Source organism: Asparagus officinalis, chromosome 3, assembly GCF_001876935.1.
Source record: "Asparagus officinalis chromosome 3, Aspof.V1, whole genome shotgun sequence".
NCBI classification, from domain to species: Eukaryota; Viridiplantae; Streptophyta; class Magnoliopsida; order Asparagales; family Asparagaceae; genus Asparagus; species Asparagus officinalis.
The window spans coordinates 41064959-41078458 of NC_033796.1; the positions used below are offsets into that span (position 1 = coordinate 41064959).

At 33.4% G+C, this 13500-nt stretch overlaps 2 protein-coding genes across 3 annotated transcripts; both read left to right on the forward strand.

Moving 5' to 3' along the window:
• LOC109834994 (cystathionine gamma-synthase 1, chloroplastic-like) lies at positions 1091–3366 on the forward strand. The gene is made up of 5 exons (XM_020402998.1): positions 1091–1096; positions 2391–2498; positions 2713–2808; positions 3000–3118; positions 3246–3366. The coding sequence occupies exons 1-5, from the start codon at positions 1091–1093 to the stop codon at positions 3364–3366; spliced, it is 450 nt and encodes a 149-aa protein (XP_020258587.1).
• On the forward strand, positions 11411–12200 carry LOC109832240 (purine-uracil permease NCS1-like). Of its 2 annotated transcripts, XM_020399668.1 has the most exons (3): positions 11411–11717; positions 11881–11978; positions 12081–12200. In XM_020399668.1, the coding sequence occupies exons 1-3, from the start codon at positions 11474–11476 to the stop codon at positions 12165–12167; spliced, it is 429 nt and encodes a 142-aa protein (XP_020255257.1). In that variant the 5' UTR covers positions 11411–11473; the 3' UTR covers positions 12168–12200. The 2 variants fall into 2 exon arrangements, with proteins under 2 accessions (XP_020255257.1, XP_020255258.1); XM_020399669.1 differs by lacking the exon at positions 11881–11978.

A 13500-nucleotide genomic window follows, 5' to 3' on the forward strand; every position in this document is an offset into this window, starting at 1 on the left:
TATATATATATATATATGAAAACCTCGATGCTTATAGCCAGTAGTTGGGCACCATAAAATAGGTTAACTTTACATTATAGTCAAGGTTATCGATAGCGGATAGCGTCGCGTAGCGGCGAGGCATCGCTAAGGCTATTTCGGGCTATTGCGGCAAAATAGCGGTAAAAAACGCAAAGTCAAATAGCGGTCTAATTTAGATATATATAAATACTAAAAAAAATTTTAAAAAAAAATCTAAGAAATCTAAAAGTACATATTGGATGATTTAAAGAGAACCTAAACATGAAATAGACATGTAACCATCACGTAATACCGAAGATGACCGGAGGAGTCAAAAAGTCGTCTTCGAGAAGTGCTTAGTGGTGACAGGACTGTCCTAAAAGGAGCTCACGGTAAAGGAGGTGAGAGGAAGTATCAAGATAGGTGCCAGAGGCTATGAGAGGTGGTGGGAGTATGCTGACAATCACAAGAGATGGTGGAATGCAATGGTTAAGGGTTGAGTTTAATTTTAAAAAAATAAGCCTCAAACCGCTTTTAAATAGCAATCAAAAAGCAAATTTTGAATGCAATCGCTCACTATTTACCGTTATGACATACTATTGGCCACTTTTACGATCAGATATATTCCGCAATATGTCACTGCTATTGCGCGATAACATAGCGGTCGATAGCGTCGCGGGAAGGGACCGCTAACGCTATTAGCGCCGCTATTGCGGGGCTATTTACTGCCATTTATAACAGCGGTTTAGATATTGAATGCAATAAGCAAAATTCTCATACCAATAGTTATAATTAGAGAAATTGACACCTAAGGTTCTCTAAGTATCACTATTAGCAGCCTTATGAGCATAATCATAGAAATCCTTGTATGGTTTGCAAAGGACTGGGGAAGATCCACATTAACATCACCTTAGAGAGGTTGCAAAGATCTCAGTTTTAGTAGCTTCATCATAAGAAGACAATGAGTCATCAGGTGGATTCAAGGTCTCAAAGTAACTAATCATTTTGAAACAATCTTCCAATCTTATGGTACTAATAACCTTAGCAGCATGGCTTTTATCACAATTTATTAGTATATGTATTCAGTAAGATGGATGTTAGTGAATTATGGTACAGAAACAAAATTAAATTTAAGCTACAAGGTTCTTCAAAACTTATAACTTTACGAATGGGCAAGCTCAATAAAAGATACTAAAGAATAGTATCTGGTAGCATGTCATTGACCAATTGATCAAATTTGTAACCAATTACATGTTGATAAAATAACATGGTATTTCTTCTTAGTAAAAATTAGAATAAAAACTCAAATACAATTTTAACCTTAAGAATAAAAACTCAAATAACATGGTATTTCTTCTTAATAAAAATTAGAATAAAAACTCAAATATAACTTTAACCTTAAGAGCAAATTACCATACTATTTAGCAAGCCATGCTTGTTCCATGATGCTTGTATTATATATTATACATCAAAAATCTTTTCATTTTCATTGAATCTCCACAAAAGGAAAAACTTATAATAGTACAAAAATTAGATAAAATTGAGGAGGTAGACAATTTTCAAAACTCTATTATAATTATTAAAAAATTAGATTAAATTTCTCCAATAAACAATGATAATAGCTTACAAAAAGCAAAATTTAGGTATAATTTAATCTTTGTACTTGAATATTCTTGGTGCAATGGGTAGCAATTCTGGAACTAGAAGGAAATGAAAACTAAAGAAAATAAAGTGAAAACTTACCAAAAGAAAAGGAAAAATAAAGATCAATATTTAAATGCAATATTTTCAAAATATAATTAAATTTGAAGAAATGAGAACTTACCAAAGAAAATGTACATAGTCATACTTTAGGGAGGGAGAAATTTTATTTGAAAGAGGTGAGAGGATGTATACATTGAGGGATGTTAGGAGGTTGCAGGGGTTGATCATGAAATGGACTGAGAGAACGTGGGGTGTTGATTGGACATTTTAATTAATAGGCATTAGAACGGGTCCTCAAGAAGTTTGCTGGTTAATTATTGTATGGAATTTGAAGAAGCAATATGTTAGAGATTGTAATGGTAGTGGATGATTAGATAAGCATTGAAAAACAGTCGCAAATTATCAAACTTGAGAATCATAATAAATATTGACAAGGGAAAAATAGGCAATCAAAAGTTTTGACACATATATTAGTATAGATTATTGGATTTTCATTATGCTTAAGCATCATCTTTCATTCTTTTACCAATAACATCATGTCATGTTATTATTAATCCTCTCAGCCTAGGTCTGCAATGTTATTGCTTGATAATTTCAATATTGGTTGTTAATACTTGTTGCAATTCATTGATCTAATTATATATTTTTTGTAATGCTTAAATCAATTGTCAAAATCATGTTTGCAGAATGCTGCATACATGATCTCTCGAGGTATGAAGACGCTGCACCTTCGTGTACAGTATCAGAATAGTATAGCATTGAGGATGGCCCAATTTTTAGAGGAACATCCCAAGGTATTCAAAACTCTTCCTCCATCCCTCCCTCCATACTAGCCATCCCATTTTGGGGGAACATTTTGTACATGATGGATATTGATATGGTTTCTACTTTTTGCTTGAATAATAAGAAGGTTGGGTTAACAGTGCTAATATACAATCTTGTGGCGATCATATCACTTTATTCTTTTCATCGTATCTCTCATGGATTGGTGGTATATTGTCTTGCCAGATTTTACGGGTATATTACCCTGGACTGCCAAGTCATCCAGAGTATCACATTGCCAAGCAGCAAATGACTGGTTTCGGTGGTGTGGTCAGTTTTGAGGTCAGTAATGTTAGTCTTTAGCTGTTATTAATTGTAACTATGACTAAAGTGGTTTAAGATGTATTATTGACTGAATTTGTTTGTGTTTATATATATTATCAGATATTTTCTGAGGTCTCAGGTTATCATTTCGATGTTGTTCATAGTATCAGGTTTTTAGCTTAAATTGTTTACTGTGTTCATGGGTGCAGCTAGCCGGAGGCTTGGCAGAGACTAAAAAGTTCATTGATTCTTTGAAAATTCCATACCTTGCTCCTTCTTTTGGAGGTTGTGAGAGTATAGTGGACCCACCAGCCATTTTGTCTTACTGGTAATGCTACTTAACTACATTTTTGTTCGAATTTGCAAACTGGATGTACATCTTCCATGTATAGCTCAGTATGAGTCTTAAGCGATCAAGATCCTCTTGACACTTGGCCATTTTAATGATGAAACAGGGATAGCGTGTCGGAGAGAAACAAGTACGGCATTGGAGAAAACCTGATCAGGTTCAGCTTTGGATTGGAGGACTTTGAGGATTTGAAGGTTGATATCCTTCAAGGTCTTGAAGCTATGTGATGCCTTAGGCACTGCTGTTATTGATAATAACGGTCTCTGCTTATTGCAGTTGGACCTGATCTTATGATTTGCATTGAACTTCCTTCCCATGTTCTCTTTAGTAATTTGTTTTGCTGGTGGTCACCTTGTTGTTGCGACAATGTTGTTATTGTTCTGAGTTTGAGTTCACAAAGTCGGGTTTATCTATCTGTGTTGTTTTGGTTTAACTTTTTTTTTGGGAGTATTGACCCGTTACTGTCTCATGAGTTGACGAACTCGATTAGCATAAACTGGTTTTCTTAGCCAAACTGGTTTTGTTTAGTTTCATTCCCCTTTGCCAAATTTGGGGACTTGAATCCGCACCAACAGTTGCAGGTAATTTCTAAAATGAGACAATTGAGGCTTTGATTTAGTCCCTTAAATCATTGAAATTGCTATTAGTTCCCTAAATTCTTAAATTATTTTGAACGTAGTCCCTCAAACCATTGAATTGACTATTACGTCACATAATTCTTTAGTTAGCAAGAGTAGAAGTAGCAACTAGAGAGATTAACTTGAAACAAGTTATGAAAAATTAGGGGATCTAATAACAATTTTATTGATTTGAGTGACTTTTTTCAAAGTAACTTCAGCAATGAGGGATCTAATAGTAATTCAATTACTTGGAGACCTAATACTAATTCAAGGACAAATTTTCGTTTTAGACCCTTTTACGAATTTATTTAAAAAAAACGACCCCTATCATATTTATTTACAAATTTCAACCCAGTTTCAGCTGCTTGCGATTAAAGTTGAAAAACTTCACAGGATTCTAAATCCCGTGAAGTTTAGAATTATCCTAACTCCGCGGGATTTTAAATTCTGGGGAGTTTAATATAACATGGTCGTAATAGTTGGCCAAGTGGTTTTCTTAAAGAAAGCTAAATTTCAATCATTCTACAAGAATAATTACACTAAAAATATTGGTCTTACAAAATTTACGAAAATAATCAAAGATATCATTATAGAATAATATGAATTCTTATTCAAATATTTTTCCTAGCATTCTCAATGTATTTTGATCATATTAATAAATTTTAAGTAAATGCTATCTTTAAAAAATAGTATATATTTAAGGTGACTGTTTCGGTGCTCCCAAAACTATTTTTCGGTGTACCACACCCATTTTCATAATTTTTATCTGTAACTATCGTTGTCTCATCTAACTGTTATACAGTTAGGAAGATAATTGGGTGTACCACGCTTATATTTGTAAATTTAGCAAGTTCGAGGGGGTAATAGATATAGTTAGTTTTTTTTCTCAATCATCATTCATGCTTTCTTCATTACTGTTAACCGTTATGATAGCATGTTTTTAAATATTTTTATCGAATTATTTGTCTTATTCTTTATCCATCTCATCCTCCACTAAAATGAACCCAACCCCATGCTACTTTTTATTTGAGAAGTGGCGTTGAACCAGTCTTCTGATTTTCTACAAGCGGCTGAGAGGGGAAAAGGAAATAGGCAAGAAAGAAAAGAGTTATTTGGCTAGTTTTTGGGAGAAAAAAATAGGAAAGTAAAATGCAGTCAAAAAGGAAATTAAGACCAAAATAGACTTCCTATTATTTAGCCAATTTAGAAATTCTATATATTTAAAATTTATAAAAGAGTTATTAGAGCACCGAAGCTAGGCCTGTCCAAAAAGTCCGCCGGCCTGGGGTTCCGGCCTGGCTGGCCGTGTCCGGCCCCGGGCCCAGACCTGGGTCCGGGTCCCCTCGTTGGCGCCAGTAGGACCCGGCCCGGCCCCGGAACAGTTCCGCCGGGCAACGAAATTGCCCGGGCGCCCACCCGGAATCCGCCAGCAACGATAACCCTTGGTGACCGTTGCGGGCAAAAATCTGGGCCGGGCCAACCAGGCGAAAACGGTCCGCAAGGGTGACCGTTTTCGCCAAACGGTCAGATTTGTGACCGTTTGGTCGGGCCGGACCAGGGCCCGACCAAAACGGTCATTTTTTACGTTTTTATCGTTTTACCCCTTAAAACGGTCAAAAAACGGCTATTTGGTGAGAGTTTTTTGATCATTTGCCTAGGAGGCTACCTCTATAAATAGAGGGGGGTTTTCACTTCTTCTCCTCACATCAAAACTCATCTACTTCTCTCTAATACTCTCTTATACAATCTTATACTCTATTATAATCTCTTATACTTTCTAATCTTTTTATCAAATGGCTTCTGAATCTGATTATGAAAAGCAAAATCTATCTCCTACCGATATTAAAATGAGTCCTCTTACAACAACAGTTACTCCTCCTACTAATCCTACCAGTGGTAATCCCGAATCCGGTGACGACGAATCTGTACCAAGAGCTCCTAAAAGACCGAGATTCGATGTGTGGAATTTTTTTGAGAAGGTAGACATCACCAAGGATGAACATGGTAGGATCCTCGCCTAGAAGGCTAAATATGCGTTGTGTGGTCAGACTTTCCAAGCTCATCATAAGAGCGACACCAACCACCTCAAACGCCATATAGAAAAGCACAACAAAAGCCAGACTCCTCAAGGTGATATCCGACAATCTATAATTTCTCAATCCTCCTCTTCTGGTAGTCTCGGTACTTAAAATTATATCGAGCCAGAAAATACGTCATCAGGTTCATCATTATTAAAAACCTTCTTTTTAAATTAGTAGAAGATGATGAATTTGAAGATTTGTTTAGAGTTGGGTTTTATCCTAATTTTAAAAAAATTTCTCGACAAACCTGTCAACGTGACATTTTAAAACATTATCAAACAGAACAAGGAAAAATAATTTCTTATTTTAAAAATTTAAACTGTAAATTTTCTTTAACTTCTGATATTTGGACATCTAGAGCACAAACATGTTATTTATGTATCACAACACACTGGATTGATGAAAATTGGCAAATATTTAAAAGAGTTGTTTCTTTTATTGTAATTGAAGAGTCACATACTGGTATTAATGTAGCCAATTTAATAGTTGAAGAACTTATGAAACTAGAAATTGATCAAAGAATATTTTCTCTTTCACTAGATAATGCAAGTAATAACAATGTAGCTATAGATTTTCTCAAAATAACTTTGTCATTGCCCTGTCATGGTGAACTTTTTCATATTAGATGTATATGCCATATTTTAAATTTAATTGTTCAAAGTGCATTTACTGAAATTAAACTCATGATAGAAAAAGTTAGAACAGTTTCTTATATGCATACTGCTTCTGAACAAAGATTTAAAAGATGGAAACAAATGTGTAAAAGAAAAAATATATTAAGACTAGACTAATTCCAAAAGATGTTGACCATATGTGGAATTTCACCTATGCAATGTTAAGTGTAGCTATAGAATATAAAGAAATTATAAATAATTTTATAAATTATTTTGCTTCTAATTCTAGCTCTGGTAGCTCTTATGGAATAATTGAAGATGAATAGACTTATATGTAATTTAAATAAGATGTTACAAGTTTTTTATGATGCTACTATGTTATTATCTGGTTGTTATTATCCAACTATTACTTTAGCTGCTTTACAAAATTTAAATATTCAAAAAAAAATTAACAAATATAGTATGAATGATACTTTTGGAAGTATAATTTTTCAAATAGAGAGCAAATTTAATAAGTATTTTAGGCCTATTCCTCGTATTTTTGGTTTGGGAGGTTCTTATTGGTCCATGTTTGAAGGACATTGGCCTTCGAAGTTTGTTACAATCATTGTATGGTAGACATGTTATAGACTTAGATATGATGATGGATCCAGCATTACTGTTACTTCTTATCATTTAGCTATTAGAAATTATTTTCAAACCTTATATGATGAGTACGCAACTAGACATGGTGTAGCTGCATAACAGTCTGCAGCTTCGGGGCCTTCGAGCTCAAACCGAAGTAAAAGTGTAAGTTTTGATAGGCATGCAATGATAGCTGAGCTAACTGGTGGGTCTGGACTTAGATCATCATTGGAGGGTTCTGAAATAGATGAATATTTATCTGCTTCTTTAGTTAAATGTCAAGGAAATGCTTTAGATATTTTGCATTGGTGGAGAGTATATGGATCAGTTTCATATCCTATACTTTTCACCATGGTTCGTGACTTACTAACATTGCAGGTTTCGACGGTAGTTTCGGAATCCGCCTTCAGCACAGCAGGACGTTTGATCGACGACCACAGGACATGCTTAGATCCGTATACTGTATAAGCGGTGATGTGCTTACAAGATTGATGGAGGTACGAGAAGCGAACACAAGGCATCGATCGGATGGCTGGAATTGAAGATAAATTTGAAGAGTTAGGACTAGCAGATAGATATAAAGATTAAACAATATTCATCAAATTGTAATTTTTATTTCTTAGCTTTAAATTTCTAATGAATTATTTTGGAAATAGTCGCAAATGATAGTGATATAGGTGAGTAGGTGCCAACCTAGTTAGGATGTACTCATCTATTGTGATGCGACGAATTCCGAAATAAATTTATACTTGTAAAAGATTTACTGATTATTAATAAAGAAGTTATTTTTATCATCTTTCATTTTTATAATTTTTTATATTTGTAATTTATTTCATTTCAAGTTATTAATAATATGATTGTTTTTATTTTTATTTTCTATAATTTTTTGTAATTTTTTATATATATTTTAAATTTTAATAAGATTTTTAAAAATTTTAAAAAAATAAAAAAACCAAAAAACCCGGGCCGGGCCATTGGGCCCGGGTCCGGGCTCCGGTTTTGCTCGGCCAGGCCCAGGTTTTTCGGGCCGGCCCGGCCCCGATGGAGAGGCCTAACCGAAGCAATCCTCTATAATATAGAGTGTATGTACGTTATCATAATATTTACTATAAGTAGTTTAATGAGATAAACATGATATGAATTAAACAATGCATATGTGTTTTTAAAATTCTTAAAGGGCAATAAAAATGTTGAATTAGGGAGATATGACCATGCTTAGCACAAGCTAAAATACTAGCGTCTTGTGAAGTAAGAATCGAAACAATGGTAATTATACTTAAGATGGTTTTAAATCCTATGATTCTGATAAGTAAGAAATGGAAGACAGTTTTCCCCATAGGTTTTTAATTTAAAAAGAAGAATCTAATATACTGGAATTTAATTGTGATTGAGAATTTTCACCAATTATATTTACTAAAAAGACCTTAACTTGTTCATAATTGACTAGTTAATTAATTTTGTGTGTAGTGTAGTTAATTAATTATTTTATCCCACCTTTATATTTAATGAGACATTGCTAGTTCTCCTAAATGCATATAAAAAACTGACACATGTCATATATATACATGACTCATGTAATATCAAAAGATAGCTATGTGTACTTCTATGATCTATCCTACCTGGACACATAATCATATCTTCACATAGTTAAGAATTTCTATCAAATTAAAAATATTTATAATTTATAATTTTTAATATAATTAAATATTTGGCAATTCTAATAAAATTGTAACCATCCATAATTAATAAAATCTCAACCATATCCCTCTTTTTTATCCTCTTTACGTAAGAATCCTTGCCAAATTAAAACTATTCATAATTCAAAAATTTTATTAATCAAAACCTTCTTTATTTAAAAGGAATTTTTAAGATTGTAAATTCGTCAACTGCCCTCTTCAATAAAAAATTATAAACAACCCCTTAGAAATTTGCGAAAAAATCCTTTGATATTCAAAATTATAAATGAACCACAAGGAAAAACCAAAAATTACAAATAGCCCCATAAAATTTAATAAATTACAAACTACCCTTTTAAAATCCATAAATTACTATCAATCTCTACAAAATCTAAAAATTACAAAAAAGTCCTATGAAATTTCAAAAATTATAAATATCCCCTAAAATTTTATAAATAACCCCTTAACATTTTTACAACTAGCCCTTTAAAAGTTTTAAAAATTACAATTACCCTCATGAAAATTTCACGAAACGCCCTTTGAAAATTTTACAACTAATCCCATGAAAGTTGTGAAAATAACACACACCTTATTGAAATTTTTCAAACATTTTAAATAACTCCCTAAGAAATATCAGACGACACCTTGAAAGTTTTAAAGATTACAAACTCCTCATAAAAAAAATCTAAAGACTACAAATAGACCCATAAAAGTTGCAAACAGTCCCTTAAGATTCCAAAATTATAAATAAAACCCTGAGAAAGGTGAGAATTACAAATAGCACTACAAAATTCAGAAGATTATAATATGCCCCCCTAAAAGTTTCAAAAATTAAAAATATCCTATTGAAAATTTTGCAAACTGCCCTTTAAAAATCTTAGAACTAATCTCATGAAAGTTGTGAAAATAACACACATCCTCTTGAAAGTTTCGAAATATTATAAACAACTCGCTAAAAAAAAACAATTGACACCTGAAAGTTTTAAAAATTATAAACACTTCACAAAAAATCTAAAAATTATAAATAGATCCATAAGAGTTGCAAACACCCCCCCTAGCATTCAACAATTATAAATAAACCCTGAGGAATGTGAGAATTACAAATAGCTTCACAAAATTTAGAAGATTACAACATGCCCCATTTAAAATCCATCAATTACAAACAATTCCTAGCAAACCTATAAATTATGAATATTTCTCTAAAAGTTAAAAAAATTACAAATAACCCCTTAATAATTTCACAAATTACAGGGTAAGGTATTTATGCGACAGTTCCGGGGTTTAAACAGAGTGTGTTACAGGCAAGTTTCAATGAGCTGATGGTCACTGATGGAAGCTTGGCTTAGCATTTAACTAAAATGTAGTTCATAGAGTGTTTTGTCAAAATCACTTACGAGATCTGCTCAAATTTTGATAAGTGGGTTTGGTCTGTAGGGGCTAGCCTGTAAACACAGAATTGGGCCTTGGCCGAAAACATTAGTAAAAAAAGCCTAAATATTAATAAAACCCTCATAAACTTTGGCCGATCAGCGATCAGCGGATAATCACCCCCACCCCCATAACTTTGAAAATATCAGAAAAACCTCATTAATTTGAGAAATTATCAGAAGAACTCCTCTAACTTTACCCTTGACAATGTTAACCAAAGCTTTCACTTGGGTTGGTAGAATTACGTGGGAGATGTTTTTGGTAGTGAAAATTGTGATTCATGTTTTAAGTATGATTTCGAAAGCAAAAAAAAAACAAAAAACAAAACTTAAGATTTAAAGGTTTTTTTAATTTTTTATAACCCATAAAATTTGTGGATTTTTATTTTTGAAATTTTTAATATAAATATCAAATTTTTAGATTTTTAAAATTGTATTACTGAAATTAAAATATACAAGGAAATTATATAATTTTACAATTTCAAATTTTAATGTGAATTTTGTAATTTTTTTTGCTTTTATATAGTTGTGAAATTTATTTTTATACCAAATTTAATACTAATTTTGAGATTAAATGATACAAAAATCCCAACAAATTTCAAATTATCAATTTATGTTACCTAATTCAAGGTACCAAATTTATGTATAATAGATTCATATTTTAAGTAAATAAATAGAAAAAATCTTACTTTAATTATATTCTCTTTCAATAGAAACACAGCGCGCAATATATCTTCTATGGACAAATTTTCAAAACCAACATGTTTGCTAAAAAAACTCCCAAAAAAAGACTCATTTTAAACTTAATTTCAAAAACCGACCCAGTTGGCTGAAATTGGGTCGGTTTTTTTTAAAAAAAGTTTCCAAACTTCACGGGACTTCAGCCGACTGGGTCGATTTTTGAAAAAAAGTTCTCAAACTTCACGGGAGTTGAAGTCCCGTGAAGTTTTGTTATATAAAAAACTTCACAAGACTTCAACTCCCATGAAGTTTGGGAACTTTTTTCTCAAAAACCGACCCAGTTTCAGTCAATTGGGGCGGTTTTTAAAATTATGTTTGAAATGTGTCTTTTTTTTGGAATAAAATTCTAAACATGTCGGTTTTGAAAATGTGTCCTATCTTCCATTCCTATCTTTTCACCAGAAAGCCACATGCGGGAATCATACATACTACAAAGGAGGCTCACATTTTCTAGTAGAAAGCACAGTTTTCTGGTATAGAAGTTCGAGTTCAAAGGCACAAGGAGAGGGGAGGAATCTCCACGAGAGAATGGCAGGCATCAAAGTCCAAGGATGGGCTCTTGGCCGACCCCAAAGTCAGCCCAATTATCTGCGATCTCAGTCCATAGCATGGTGCTTGATGTGAATGGTTTGTACTCTAAAGATCCTCAGGGGCCTTTCTACTATTGTGGCGGATATAATCCTGCTGCCTTGGCAGCTCTGGTTCTGTCTGTGGTGTCTTCAGTTCCTGGATTTCTTCACAAAGTTGGAATCCTTGTAGATACCTTTGAAGCGTTCATTGTGATCTATGATAATGGTTGGTTCTTTGGTCTTGTCCTCTGGCTCAGTCTTGTCTTGGCTTCTCTGTTGTTGTTGGATTAGAACCCATTATATTATGGAGAAATTGGTGTGAGTTCGTATGTCTATTCAAGGAAGGCTAATTATCTTTCTTAAACCATGTTGTCTCTTTGTAACTTCAGGATTTTCTTTGAGCTATATTTTGCGTGGGAGTTTAGTAAGAGTGTTTGAATCTTTAGATTTTAAAGATTCCACATTTTGTTCTTCTCACAATGCCAAAGTGCGTACATTTGTTCTTATGTACTCCATTAATGCCAAAGTGCACATACATCTTTCTTTTGTTCTCGTCACTTCATATCGCTCTTTTTCGGTTTATTTTCAGATCCTCAGATCATCAATATGCATGGTATCAAGATGTCTGAGGGTCAAATCTGAGGTTCATTGGCAAATTCAACTTAGCTGCTGGTAAATCAAGATGAATGTTGTAATGACGTAGTAAGGATTGAAGAAGGTACTTTCCGGCTACAGAGAAAAAAGCCAGACGATGAGCAGGATGAAAAATCACAACTATTTTGTGAGGAAGAGGTATCGAGTTCTGGTGCTATGCATCTTTCTCCTATGCGTTCAAGGTACAGTGATAAACTTTCATATTGTCTTCAATTCAGAAGTTAAAATTATGATACGAAGATTAAGTTTTTTTTATCTGTTTGTTCATATATACCTTCCACCTTTAATAGTTTCTTTATCGTAAGTGATTTCCCTGGTTTCATTGGATTAAAAATGCCTATGATAATTCATAAGACTTGAGCTCTTGCAATTAATAATCAGATGGGTTTGAATGCATCTTTCCTTTTGTACCTAAACAGTTGGAAAGCCAATTTTTAATGTCAATATGGCCACTGATTTTGCAGTATGATTCCCACAGGAGGCCACTGTATTTCTTATAAATAAATGGTCTTCACCTTTGGATGCCCATTATTATATCTTACAAAAAAAGAAAAAAAATACTTTAATTAATTGGTGGAAACAAAGTTAAAGCAACAGAGACATACTAATAGAGAATTTATAGTCTAATCCATAAATATGTTATTTATTATCCAGATCCACATGGATTAGCTGTTAGTGACTCTCTTTTGATTCTATAAGTATCAATGTTACTGGTGTTGATTTTGACTTGCATTCCAACAATTGTTAGGAGTATCTCAGATACATTCCATCTAGTTGTGGGCTTGGTTTAGTGGAGGGATGAGATGAGATTTTGACTCACATAGGAAAGCAATTAGATGAATGTACGGTTAAATATACTTGGACTTATGACTCGAACATGATTAACCCTTTTGAGTCAGTTGGGTCCGATAACCTAATCCATCTTCTGTTTATGGGCCGGGTCTTACGAACCCCGAGTCAGTTGGGTCCAATAACCTAATCCATCTTCGGTTTATGGGTCTTACATACTCAATAAATTAGTATGAGAGCTCATTGTTTTATGAGCCTTTGTTGGATGCTCAATTTAAGTTCATGGTGCTCTTGGTTGCACAAGGTGAAGATTTGTTAGCGGTGTTTTGCATCCGTTTGTTTAAGTGTATCTTGTTTAGCAAAAGCATGAGATTAGATTTTGTCCAACATCGAAAAACAATTAGATTTTGTCCCGTGATCTTAGACTAAATCACCGATCCGGTCTAGACCCGATCAGGAGACTCAGGTTTTGTGTAAGCGCAGGCTGGTCAGAACTGGGTCTGAACTAGGTGTCGCGTTGCACAATAACCTAAAATGGCATTCCTTTTAAGGATTATAATTTTGAT